This window comes from Cajanus cajan, chromosome 10 (genome assembly GCF_000230855.2).
Source record: "Cajanus cajan strain Asha chromosome 10, NIPB_CcT2T_4, whole genome shotgun sequence".
NCBI lineage: Eukaryota > Viridiplantae > Streptophyta > Magnoliopsida > Fabales > Fabaceae > Cajanus > Cajanus cajan.
Window position 1 is genome coordinate 45,009,197 of NC_138526.1, and position 14,095 is coordinate 45,023,291.

The following is a 14,095-nucleotide window of genomic DNA, read 5'->3' on the forward strand; positions in this document are numbered from 1 at the left end:
TCTGTGTGCTTCTGCGTTTTGCCTCTGTCGACCATTTCCTGGTTTGATAGAGCCATCTCTGTTTCTGCCTCCGAAGCTTCTCTTATGGTGTACATTTGGATTGCTTATTTGATATGAAAATAGGTTATTGCTACGGTGCCAGTTTATATGAGAGGGTTTTAGTGCCCCTTTTGTTATTAGCAAATGAGACGCTGACACGTGTTTAATAAGCCCAGTTATAATCAATTCTCATATAATCGGTCAAGGATAATTGTGGAATTTCACTGAATTTCCAAACCAGTAGGTGCAGTAGAGGGGGGGGTGTTGGTGTAGGCGACGGTGACGACATCCGCAGTACAACCCAATGACTTCCACGGGAGCCTCATCCTCCCACCGACACCCCTCCTTCTCCTCCTGTCACGCGCGACTCACGTGAGTTCATCCTGCAACACAATGGTGTCGTTCTCCCTTAGCACGACCGCCTCATGCAGTGACCCCTTCTACAAAATCAGGTGCAGCAACAGCAAGAGCGTCCTCTTAGACACGCTCAACAACTCATGCCCCATCCTCTCCATCAACCCCAAAGCCCAAGGCCTCGTCATCCAACCCACACCTCTCCTGTCCAACACCTACGTCCCCACCGACAAAGCCCACCAGGGGATCCAATCCCCCCTCAACTGCTCTGCTGCCAGCCTCTGCCACACTACATCAATGTCACCGCCTTCGTTGTTGCCTGCACCGACATCCCCCTCTATTGCACCTATCGCACCGACGGCTCCTGCAACTCCTACATGATTTGTTAATCTCGACTCTAATCTTTCCGTCAACCGCTGACCCTAATCAGGTTTCAAGATTTAGTGAAATTTCATAATTACCCCTTGACCGGTTATGAGAGAGTTAACCATGAATTAGGTTATTAAATACACGTGTCAATATCTTATTTGTTGATATAAAAACAGTACCAAAACCCTCTCATATAAACTGGCACCGTATCAATAGCCATGAAAATATCGTATGATATACTAAAAAACAGTTTTCAGGTTATTTTCATAAATTCCACGATGAGGTATAAAAGTAGTTTATAATTTATATTTGAATCTCATTTTGTATAATAAAATACAACCTCTTCCCTCTGAAATAGGCAATATAAGGTTTTTGCTCCTTAAATTATGCTTGTAGATGGTTTAAATAATAAATATGTATTTAGTCGATGCAAAATGTATGAATTCATACATTTTGATTTTGATTCCATGTAGATATTTGTACAATTTCAGTTTATACCGAAAGTATAAATAATTATATATTATAACTTATATACATATCCAAGGAGCTATTAATCTGATAGTTTAGGGTTTTAAGTTTATGATATTATCTTTAAATATTTGGGCAAGATTTTTTCTTATTATTATATTACACATTATCATAGTTATTAACACATTAACATCATTTGTGATATCAACCCCATGTCATGTCAATATCATGAGACTAAAATCGTATGGGATCGAAAGACATTTAGGAAGGGAAAAAAATAGTAACAAAAAATAAGTGAGCCTAAAATAGAAAAGAAATAAGTGAAAATAAATTGAAAATTTTAATTGGTTGGTTTAAGAGAAATAAAAGGAGGAGAAAAGAGAAATAATGTAAAGATAATTGGTTCGAATGGAATGAGAAAAAATAGGTTATAAAAAAAAAAGTATCTGTTTACCTTTAATGAGTAACTCACATGTAATATCAAGCGGAATCCACCACATTTTTTTTTATTCTTTCCTTTTATTTTTAGTGATATCAAACAAGTACGCATGAATGAATTTATTCTTATTTCTGTCCCTTTTTTAATTATTATTACAAATCAAGGTTATCAAATGGAACATTAAATTGTGTTCGGAAAGAAGAAGAAAGGAGGAAGCTAGCACGGATGAAAGCAACAGAGATGAGAGAGAAGAGAAAAAAGTAAGAGAAGATAGACATAAAAAAGTGGTATATAAATAAGATAAAGGAGAGATATATAAGTGACATAATAGAGAAAATGTAAGTATAGAGAATTTCAATTTTTTTAAATTCAACAATTTTAACAAAATAAAAAAAAAATATTTTTCACTATTTCCTATTTAGACAAAATATTTTATCTGAAACATTTTAAATTCAAAAAAAAAAAAAAAAAAATATATATATATATATATATATATATATATATATATATATTACTTGCTCTCCTCAAATTTTGGTTAAAAATCTCTTTTGGTCCCTTATAATATTTTTTTATTTCAATTTAGTCCCACTTTAGTTTTAAATTTCAATTTGGTCTCTAATAATTTAAATGGCTTCCGTCTAAATGATTTAAACGGAGTTAACTGGTGGCCACGTGGATGCCACGTAGGTGGATCCCAAAATACTTGAATACACCTAGAACCAGAACGGCCCGTTCTGAAACCAGAACGGCCCGTTCTGGTTTTATTATTGGTGTGTAAATTTTGTACCTGGAACGGGCCGTTCCAGATGCAAAATTAACATACCAACAGTGTAACCAGAACGGGCCGTTCTGGTTCCTGAATTTCATGCAGAAAAAACTAAAGTACAAAGCATTTCATACACTAGATTTGGTAATATTGTTAATAGGGATTGATAACTTCAATTGCTAAATATTTAGGCTATACATGTATCATTAAGGACGTTGCAGTGTATCACTAAGGATAATGGTAACAAGTTTTATTTCATTGTTAGTCAAACTGGAGTGAATCACTTACTACCAAATTGACACTATACAATCAAGGATGAAACGAAATGGTGTTTCTCCTTGAAGTCATTGACGATGTACCCCAACAATAATAACCTGTTCTTGCGAAGGTACAACCTGAATTTTTGTGGTTTAGGGTTTCCCTTCAGCGTTACCTAGATGATTTCCTTTCTCAATAATTTCTTTGAACTTTTTTAGTATATGTTATGTTCTGAATTTTTGTTTTCAGTTTCTGAATCATATTTCTGTCTTTGAATTTATGATATATTATGAATTTTTATTTTCAATTTTTGAATCACATTGCGGCATTTTAGTCAAGATTTTGAACCGGATAAGTTCAAATCAAAGAAAGATTTTGGAAAGTCTTATCTTATTTGATTTTTTTTCTTTTTTTATAGTTTTATTCATAAATGAATATTAATTTATTGTATTTTTATTTATTATATTTTTATTAATATAGATATAATAAAAAAAATACAATAAAAAGCATGAGTTGGCGTTCTGGAACGTGCCGTTCTGAATTCATAAAGGCCCTTTCTAACAGCAAAACGGTCCGTTCTGGTTTCAGAACGGCCCGTTCTGCTGCACTCATGTTGTGTTAAATTTGCATTTGAAACGGTCCATTCCAGTTGCAAACTTAACACATAACATGTGCATGTAGAATGGGCCGTTCTAGTTTCAGAACGGGTCGTTCTGGTTCCAAGTGTATTCATGACATTTGACATTCACCTGTGCATCTACGTGACATTCACCTGACATCTACGTCAGTAGGAGTTAACCCCGTTTAAATCATTTGGACGGAAGTCTCAAATTGCAATGGTTTAAATTATTAGGGACTAAATTAAGACCTAAAATTAAAGTGGGACTAAATTGAAGAAAAAAAATATTATCAGTGACAAAAGAGGTTTTTAACCACACTAAAGTTTTAATTTTTTTCCTCCCTGAATGACTAAGTCAATGAAAATTAATCTCGTAGACGCGTGGTTCGTTGCAAATACGTTTACAAAGTCATCACATCCTCATCAAGACCAATTCGAGACATGCGATGGATAACTCTGTGAAGGAAGAAAAAGAAAAGCAACATTAATTATTGACAATATACTATTTGAAAAAAATTAGGAATAATTTATTTTAATTTATGATTTTTTAATTCAATTTATCTCTTTATTTAATTCTTTAATAAGTAATTATTAAAAAAAACATCTAAACTTACTTATAATTCAAAGTACCTAAATTGTGGTTGCAAATAAATATAAAACCATTCTTCAAATGTTATTAAGGGGTGAAAATCAAAATATGCATAATTTTTTTTTTTATAGCTTTGGGTTTTTTTTTTATTAATGAGAAAGTTGAAAAAAGAGAGACAAAACAAACAACTAATTGTTTTTAAGGAAAAAAAATTCTCACCGAATTAACATAAACAGGTAAAAGTAAATCAAGAGAATACGCAAATCAAATATTTAGATTATTAACAATGAGATGTCTTCCTTTATCAACCGGTTAGCCTACTAATTTTTTTCACTAAAAATATGAGAAAAGACAATCTAAACAAACAAGTCAATCTAAGTTAATCTCATAAATATATAAATTGATAGAAATACGTTGATAAAGTCACTTTCTTTGTAGTTAAAAGTTATTTGTATCAATCAATTCCGATTTAAGACATGTAATGAATAACATAAGGACTAAAAATAAGAAAATGAGAAAAAGAACATTGGTTATTGAAGTTACTGATTAGATTTAATTTTGCATATACATTAACAAAATTTTACTTTTTTTAATGGCGTGTTAAATTATCATTACATGATAAACAGTGGTGGAACTTGGATAAAAAATTTGAAAGTGTTAAATTAAATTTTTATAATAAATTAAATTTTTTATTAATTAAAAAATAATAGAATTTCTCATTTTCTTTACTCAATATTTTTAATTTTATTATAATTAATAATATAATAATATACAAATATAATATATATATATATATACATATATATATATATATATATATATATATATATGAGTATATATATATATAAAATTTGAAGGCTCCCCTGTCATAACCAAAGTTTGTCACTGATGTTAAGAGTTATTCTGAAATTTTGATAAAAGTAAAATTTTGTTAATGGTCATTGTCATTGTTCTTAATTGTAAGAACCATTTATAAAATATTTTTTTAAAAAAATTCTAATTTCTATATAAATTAAAATAATTATTTTGAATAAGAATATTGTTAAAAAATTATTCTACAACAAAATTACTTTTTTTTTCATAGAAATTTTAGATATATTTTTTTAACTTTTTATTTCCTTCGATATATCTTTTTATTTTTGATTAACAATTAAATTTTAATATATTTTTTAAGATTAAAATTAAAAATCCTGTATCACTATAAATTTTGATGATAAATATAATATATATGTTTAAAATAAATATTTATTACTAATTTTAAATATAATATTGTTCATACATTAAAAAAAAAGCTTATAAATTGTTGTTATATATATATATATATGTACTGAAATACTGATATATGCAATATTTTAGAACAATGAAAGAAAAATCTAATATTTTAACGTGATTTTCAATTATTCTTTTAAATATAAATTTAAATATTTAAATATATTTTTAATCTCTATAACATAAGTGAGTTTTGATTTTGGTTCCCGTATTTTTTTTCTTTATTTCTCATTTTTAAAATATTTATAAATATTTTTTTAGTTATTATAAAATGAATAAATTTTCATTTTGATCTTTATAATATATTTTTATTTTATTTTTATCCTTCTAAAATTTAAAAATTACAATTTTTAGTCTAAACAATTATTTTAAGATAAATAAATACTATCACTTTAAAAATTTATAAAAAATAAAAAATCTTAAATATTAATATGATGTCACTAACAATCATAGATAACAATTAAAATAATCACTTAAACATTTTAATAAATAAAATATAATTAAAAATAATCACATAAAAAAATAAGTATTAAAAATAATAATTTCAATTTTAAAATAATAAAAAATAAAGGATTTTTTTCACATATCAAAATTAAAATTTATTAGTTTTATAAAGATTAAAAATATATTTAAAATAAATTTAAATATACATATTTAGTACCACCGACAGTTTTGAATGAAATGTAGGAATTCTGATAGCTTAGTGCGCGCGCCAAACAAAAGGAGGCTGCAGGGATGGCAACGGGGCGGGTACGGGTTTCATGATACTCGTTCCCGTCCCCGCGAGCTAAACTCATCCCCGTTTCTATATCTGTACCCGTCAGGTATGTGATGTGATTTTCATTCCCATTCCCGCTCTTGTTGGGTATCGGGTATACCCTTATCCGTACCTGTACCCGTCAAAATTTTTATTTTTTATTTTTTTAAAAAATATAATATTTTTAAATTATTTTTTTAATTATATTATAATTATAATTAAGTTATTTCTTTATCTCATATTATAATAAATAATCACACATAAAAAAATATTAAAATTCTTTAATAAAATTAAATTAAAAGTGGATATTAAATTAAAAATGAGAACGGAGACGGGTACGGGTACGGGTACGGGACAGGTAAGTACATACTCGTACCCGTACCCGTACCCGATTTAATATATCGGGTTTTACCCGTACCCGTACCCAATTAAACCGGGTATTCCTCGTCAAAGTCGGGACGGGTTCAGATATTACCCGCGAGTACGGATATATTTGCCATCCCTAGACACCGGAAGGAAAATGCCAAGGAATGTTTTTAAAATATAAAACTAGTTTTTTAAAATAAAATAATAGTAGAAAAAATCCGTGCTCTTAATTTTTAAAAACTATAAGTTAAATAAACAGTCAATTATGATTATTTACTTAAAAAATATAAATAATTATTTTATTTTATTTATTAAAAAATAATAAATATAATGATTGACTAAAATAGAAATTAAAAACGGTTATTTAGTATGTAATTATGTATTCTCTTATAGATAACAGTTATATACTTATATATATAACATCGGATATCATTAATGAATTTTTTCATGTCTTTTAGTAATAACTTATTTATTTATCAGAATACCTTATTTAATATTATAAATGCGTTGCATTGCATTTTTAATAAATATGATTTATTAACTAATTCATTATTATTTTCAATATAATAAATAGATAAATCGAAATTTATAAACATTATTTTTTTTAGTGAAACCGACTACTCCCTCGATCAAAACCTTTTTAAATAAAAATAAAATAAAATTAGGGGAAACATAGTACATAATTGATGTCATCGCTGTTAAAACTTGAACTTATAGACCAAAGCTATGCCGCAAAATTGTACGCCGGTTATTACTATTTTTAGTCAATTTTTTGAGTTAGTTTAAATTACTCAAGGATTTTATTTTTTATTTGCATGATGGTTCATTTTTCTCTCTCTTACATATCTACATTTAAAATTATCATTTATATATTTTTTCAGTTGTATGATAAAATATTTTGACTTAATTTTTACGCTTTTTATATTTGAAGTTAGTGAATAAATGTATCTTTTTGATTTTTTTTTAAAGAATCTGATCAAGTATCCTATTTGTAAGATTGTTCAAAATTTATATAACTCGAGATCTATATATGTCACAAAATCTAAGTTATTAATAATCATGATTGACACTAAAATATGGTACTCAATAACGAATAAATTCATATAAAATTTTAATAATTTCGAACTCATAAAAACACAACAATTAAATATAAAATTCTCATTTTAGGAGGAAGACACACATGTTATACTCTTTGAATATTTTAGGTTTTGAAATACAACTAGCATTTTCTAAAAGTAGTCCTTCATCTCAAAATATTTTGGAGCTTAGTACACAAAGTGTCTTTTACGTCGTGTATTTTGACCCTTTTACGTCGGAAAAAGGTCCGACGTTAATACGAGAGTCGTAAATTTACGTCGCCTCTGAAAGATGACGTAAATTTACGTCGGGGATTTTTCCAGACCGACGTAAAAAGGGACAAAATCATGCCACAATTTTACGTCGGACGTGGCCTTGTCCGACGTAAATTGTGGCAGTTTTTTTTTTTTAAAACGTTTGTAAATTGATATACCCAACACCTGCATATAAATATAATCCAGAATACCAAATCTAAACCAGGCAGTCCAGAATAGAAATTCAAATTGTATTTCAAAATTGAATGACAAAAAGAAAATAATATATAAATCTTAAAAAACATAAATTATGACAATGTAAATCCTAATATCCTAAAAAAGCTATAAAACATGTTTGTTAATGCTATCTAACTAACTAAACTAACTAACTATCAAACTATTAACATAATATCTAACTAACTAAACTTAGAAAAAAAGTTGCCCATTGTTCTCTTATCTTGAGCATCTCATCTTCGGGCAATGGAGATGGATCTTGAAAGACCTGAAAGGGTAATTTAAGTGTCATTAATATGCAATGTTAATTATTCTAAAGGTAAATATAGTTAAATAAATTTTGATATGAATTACCTGCGCCCAAGAATCAATAATACCCGTAGAAACTATGACTTTCATCCAATACATGATGTAATAGCCACATTCAAACGAGTCTTGTTGCTTATTACACTAAAATGAGAAACAAATAACTATTAATTCCAAAGTCAATAAATTTAAATATTATTGACTGTATGAATTAATTTGCTAACCTTAGGGTATATGAAATGCAATGACTTTGATGATCTGGCTCTTCCACTTAATATATTAGCTCCAGACACGATTCTAATTAATTGAAATAAAAACAAATGTTAGCCAATATATATAATTACAGTTTTAAAACATAATGAAAAAATTTAGTTACCCATGTAATTGGCTTTTAATTTCGTGGCTTGGTTTTCGATGAAGTGAACAAAACCACACCATGATATATTCCTTAGGAATGATTACCATTAACTGCCAATGGGACCTACATTGTATGACAAACAAATCAGTTAAAAAATTACCATGATTAAAAAACCAATTAAAAAACTAACCCGTCAATGTATGGAGCCATGTATATATGTCTTCTTGAGTCACTCATCCATGTTTGCATATATTGTTGGATCTGGACCTGAGTGTTTCCTGATTTTTGGATGGATTGAGGCTCAATAAATCCATATACTTCTGCTTGTGCTTGCTCCACACTCAATTTGTCCATGTACCTAACACAAATAATTATTATAAGTTAAATGTAATTATTGTAAATTTAGACTCATAAAAGAAAATATGACTTACATGGCCCACAACTGTATGACAGATATATTTAACATGCAGTTTCCCCCAACAATCTCTAATGCATCAGGCAGAGATATGTATAGTGGAACATCAGAGCTATCAACTCCAAAAACTCTAATGTCCCACTGCAATTGAATTGGATGCTTCTTTATTCGTGGTAATTTGATTAGAAGCTTAGATATGGGATCATCCTCAACTTCTGCGATATTGGCATCATGAACATGAGGTTCTCTCATGACCTCCTTACCATGATTGATAAAATCCTAAAAAAATAATCAAAATTAGTTAAACAACAATAGAATTATAAGAATCTAAAAGAGAAATAATATAATTACCTTTGCCCGTGCTGAAAGCGACATGACCAAACGTTTTGGCCAAGCTAAGAATGTGCCGGTTGCCTGCCCCACTAGTTGAACCTCTGTATTGGGCAAAGGCACTGTAGCAGCAGCATCTTGAACTTGGTCAACCACAACCCGTGTCCAGTCTGGCTGTAGAGGGACACCATGGATGGTTGAGCCACCCTCAAATACTCGGCCAATAGCCACTAACCGTGGGGGGTCATCCTCAACATATAACTCACACTGGTTTGGTACATCAGTGTGAGTCTGATCCGGTGAGGGATCTGGAGCAACACAACTCCCTTTAGTGCTGACTCGAACACCATCATGAGCAACTGCAGTCTGTTGCTGAGAACGAGCCAAAAGTTCAAACTTATGTTCAAACTGTTTTTCAATATTCTTCAGTTTCTCTTCAAACTGCATCTCCAATCTCTGCTCCAATTCCTGTATAATCTCTTGACTGCAAGAGTTGACAGTGCTCCTCGATGATCGGCCACCAAAGAAATCTCGGTGGCTCCAAGAACCACCAACACCACGCACACGACCTCCGTGCTCTGGCTTTCCTATGGCCGTTGTGAGGATATCATTCCGACCATCGGAAACAAATGAGCCCTGGGTGCTCTGCTCAACTAAACCCTCCTGCAACAATAAGGAAGATTAAAAAATCTTGTGAATTAAGTGAGTTGAAATGAAGAGTCTTAGTTTGTATATTTTTACTTACTATTTTACTAGCAACGACTCTTGCAGACTCAGAAGTCATTTGCCCATCTGGTTTTGTCCGGGCTGCTATCCACATCTCATGGCAGGGAGGTGACTCCACACGGTCAGCATCCTCAACCCCTGCTGCCTGTGCCTTAGCCTTCTTCATTTGCTTTTTTTTTTCTTTCATATCCCCCTCTTGACAATAGATGGGGTGCATCATTCTTGGCCTGTCGTTCTTGGGCAGCTATTCTTTTAGCCTGCAATAATACAAAAAAGAAAATGAGATAAATTAAAATATACCTTAAGTATTTGTGTCAATGTAAAAGTTATCAATAACTAACCTGCCACGAAGGGTCCAATCTAGTGGCACGAAATTGCATCCACTCCTCATCAGTGATCTGGTACTTTAGACAGGGAGTCTCATTTTGGCGCTCTCCAAATACATACTCCCGTGTCAAGAAAGTCTTGAAGTCTCTGCACCTGGTGGCAAGGGCAGATAACATCTTCCTCCTCATGCCCTCAGTGTTGGGAATGTCAAAATTTTGCTATGAAAATAACAACAAATAATAAATAATGTATTTAAGTTATATAATATTGAAAGGATGTGAAAGTATATACCTGAATATCCTGCCACATGAGGTTCTTGTCAACCTCCTGAACGTCATCCCATGATGGAATGATAATAGAAACATGTCGTCGAGCTAGGCCTCCCAAATAGCTCTTAAACTTGGCAGCATTTGGGTCTGATGCCTTGCCAGAACGAGGATCCACCTCAACCGGTGTCCTCTCCTTGGCAATGCGCCCAGCTGTCAACCCAGACAATCGGGTGACAGATCTACCTTCCCTCCTTCCACTGCCAGACCCAGAATCCTCCATAATCCTGAAAAATTTAAACTGTCATTATTCAAACATCGAACACATGGACAATAATATGCCCCTTTGATGGGTTTCCCATTTTCTCTTGCAAATTGTAAGAACTCTTCAACTCCATTTCTGTACTCTTGACTAATGCGACTTGCATTCATCCAACTTCGACTCATTATCTATATATTAACACAAATTAACTGTTGACTCAGTTATTCATAAATTTTCTAACCTAAACTACAACCCTAAAAAACCGATGGTAAACTAAAGGTCAATGCCTAAAAAAGTCTCTTCTTTAATGCATCTAGAACGGCTCGTACTGAAACTAGAACGGGTCGTTCCAGATCAACAAATTACAACAACAAAAATTCCAGCAGAACGGGCCGTTCTCTTTGCAGAACGGCCCGTACTGCTTGCAGAACGGCCCGTACTGCTTGCAGAACGGCCCGTACTGCTTGCAGAACGACCCGTACTGCAAGGAGAACAGCCCGTTCTGCAAGGTGGGGAATATAGGGCCATTTTTTACGTCGGATTGTGTTGCTCAGACGTAAATTTACGTCGGACTGGAGGGGGCCCGACGTAAATTTACGTCGGACTAGTGGGGGCCCGACGTAAATTTACGTCGAACTAGTGGGGCCCAACGTAAATTTACGTCGGACTATGAGACTCCGACGTTAATTCCCACATTTACGTCGGAATGGGGGGTCTGACGTAAATTAGTCTCCACTTATTTACGAAACTGCCACCGCGTTTTTACAACGTCGGTGTTTAGTGTTTGCGACATAAATTGGGTGACGTAAATACCCTTTTTTGCACCAGTGAATGTCAATCTCAAGAAAACTTTTTCTAGAGGTGTGAATCAAGAACCCTCACTCTTTTTAAGACATTCTTATGCACATTAGTATTTTTCAACAATATTATATCATTTTTATTTAATTTATTATTTGTTTAATTCATTTCTATATGCATAAAAATATTGTATTCATCTTTGACTCAACATATCTTGACAAATTGTGTATTTCATGTGTTATCAAATTACTTTTTTCTACTAAATTACATATTTTTCATGAAAACTTGTTTTTTTAGCAAATATTATTATTATTTAATTAAATTAAATCATTTTTGTTTTTATTTTAAATTTGTTGTATTTATTTATGTTAACACTTCTACTGTCATTGTTGTAATATTCGTTATATTTTTTTTTCTTCTATTGCTAGAATTTCTCTTATTACATGCGACTTTTCCTGCTAATTTTTATGAAAAAATCGCAAAAAATGTTGTTTCTATAAATTTTTCTACGAAATTTTATCTGCAGGTAATACCTTTGTGGATAATATATTTTTGCAAATTTTAAAATTCGCAGGAAATTATCCTGCGAAAAAAATTCGCAGGAAAGTTTCTTACAAACTTTTTCGCAAGAAATTTTGCAGGAATATTTTTTACAAAAAAAATTAAAGAAATTACTATTAATTCTATCAATAATTCTTCAACTTTCAAATAGCACAATGAATTCATCCGAAACATTTGTTTCCATGTCTCTAACATGTGATACATAATCTTTTAAATTATAAGATTGTAGATTATAAGCCTAACTCAACCATACAAATCAACTTTTAAGGTAAGTGTTGCCCCAACTTATATACTCTTTAATTGTTTTATCTTCAATCGATGTGAGACTTGAAGTTTTTTTAAAATATTAAACTTATAAATTTCAATATTTTTTTTATTTTTCCTGTGGATTAAAATTTGCAGGAAAATTCGCAGAAAAAGTTACTTGCAAAATTTTTCTACCATTTAGTAAACATTACTTACGAATTTATTTTTGCAAGAAAATAAATAAAATTCTTACAATATTTTTTGCAAATTTTTATCATAGAAAAAAATTTCTATGATCATTAAAATTGTAGCAAAATTTGTAAGAAATATTTGTAAATTATTTTTCGCAAAAAAATTTGCAAAAAAATTCTATGAATATTTTTTTTGCAAGAAAATTCTTAAAAAATTTCTACGAATTTTTTTCCAGAAAAATTTGCAGGAAAATGACACTTTTTTCTAGTAGTATTTTTCAAAATCATTGATGAATTTGACAAGCGTATTATAATTGTTTCACAATCACGTAAGACAATTGTTTACAACATTAATTGTATTTTCATTTGAAAAGAAATGAATTTTTAGTAGCTATGTCTTGTTTACTGGATTTTTGTTATTGCATGTGATTATCATTTATATGTGCCTACGCCTTTCAGTATTGTCGTCTGTAAATAGCTCCAAAGCATTATGATGAAGGCTACTCAAATCATCAAGTTTTACAATTGCTAGTAAATATTGGATAAGTTTCATGTAAATATATATTGGAAAATAATTCAATCATAATTTATTTTTTGCATGATATCATTACATTTAATTATCCAATTATTATCATAGTCATTGTGATAAATGATTGTATTTTGGTATCATATATTCAATTCTTGTAATTAATTACATATAAACATTCATCATGCCACTATTTTTATTTTTTCATGGTAACTAAACTATAAATGGATATGTAAATATTATTTGGCCACATTATGTCAATATATGAAATTGATTTTCTGATTGTTGAAACGTATTATAACCTTCTATAATTTAATTTGGTTGTGTCCTCTCCTTTATTGAATTTGTAAACATGATTGACATTCATGTTTATTATTGAAAATGACTTGGTGTATTTATTGATCATCTCTTTGTCAATATATATATATATTATTTTTATTTTTTTCTTGTTATTTTTTTATTTTAATATATTACAATGTATCTTACCATTTTATAGTACTTTTATTATGGTTATTCCTTTTAGAAATTAATATATTTATTTCTGATAGATAATAAATGTGGAATGATTGATACCAATTTTATAATATTTTAAAAGGCAATAAATTATACGTTTTCACCTTGTCTTAATTGTTAGAAAGATAAAATTAAGGAAAATGATAGAATATTCTGTATGCACGAATTGACTTGGTAATCTCTACTTGAAAATCTACTCAAAATATCTACTTAAAAATCTATTTGATAATATTTACTCGAAGATCTATTAGTAGTATCTACTTGGAAAAATTTATTCAAAAATACCCACTAAAATATCTATTCGATAATATCTACTAAAAATGCACTAAAAAAAATCTATTAAAATTTATAATATTCATTAAAAAAAATTAAAATCAATTTTCACAAATTAAATTAAGTTTACAATGGTTTA

The 14,095-nt window shown here is 30.1% G+C and overlaps 1 protein-coding gene across 2 annotated transcripts; it reads right to left on the reverse strand.

The window, feature by feature from the left end:
* Positions 1-8,018: 8,018 nt before the first annotated feature.
* Positions 8,019-11,201, reverse strand: LOC145952927 (uncharacterized). 2 transcript variants are annotated; one of them, XM_083066056.1, is made up of 4 exons: positions 10,013-11,201; positions 8,954-9,930; positions 8,713-8,880; positions 8,580-8,645 (listed from the first exon to the last, which is right to left on the reverse strand). In XM_083066056.1, exons 1-2 carry the CDS (start codon positions 10,211-10,213, stop codon positions 9,265-9,267), a joined length of 867 nt encoding a protein of 288 aa, XP_082922182.1. In that variant the 5' UTR covers positions 10,214-11,201; the 3' UTR covers positions 8,580-8,645; positions 8,713-8,880; positions 8,954-9,264. The 2 variants fall into 2 exon arrangements, with proteins under 2 accessions (XP_082922181.1, XP_082922182.1); XM_083066055.1 differs by having other exon boundaries at positions 8,019-8,880.
* Positions 11,202-14,095: the final 2,894 nt, after the last annotated feature.

What these genes read in the sequence shown, in the direction of transcription:
- LOC145952927 (XM_083066055.1), bottom strand. Translation starts at nt 10,213, where the DNA reads ATGATGCACCCCATCTATTGTCAAGAGGGGGATATGAAAGAAAAAAAA. An exon ending in GAGTCGTTGCTAGTAAAATA is followed by an intron (nt 9,931 to 10,012) that starts GTAAGTAAAAAT and finishes TTATTGTTGCAG; the next exon opens with GAGGGTTTAGTTGAGCAGAG.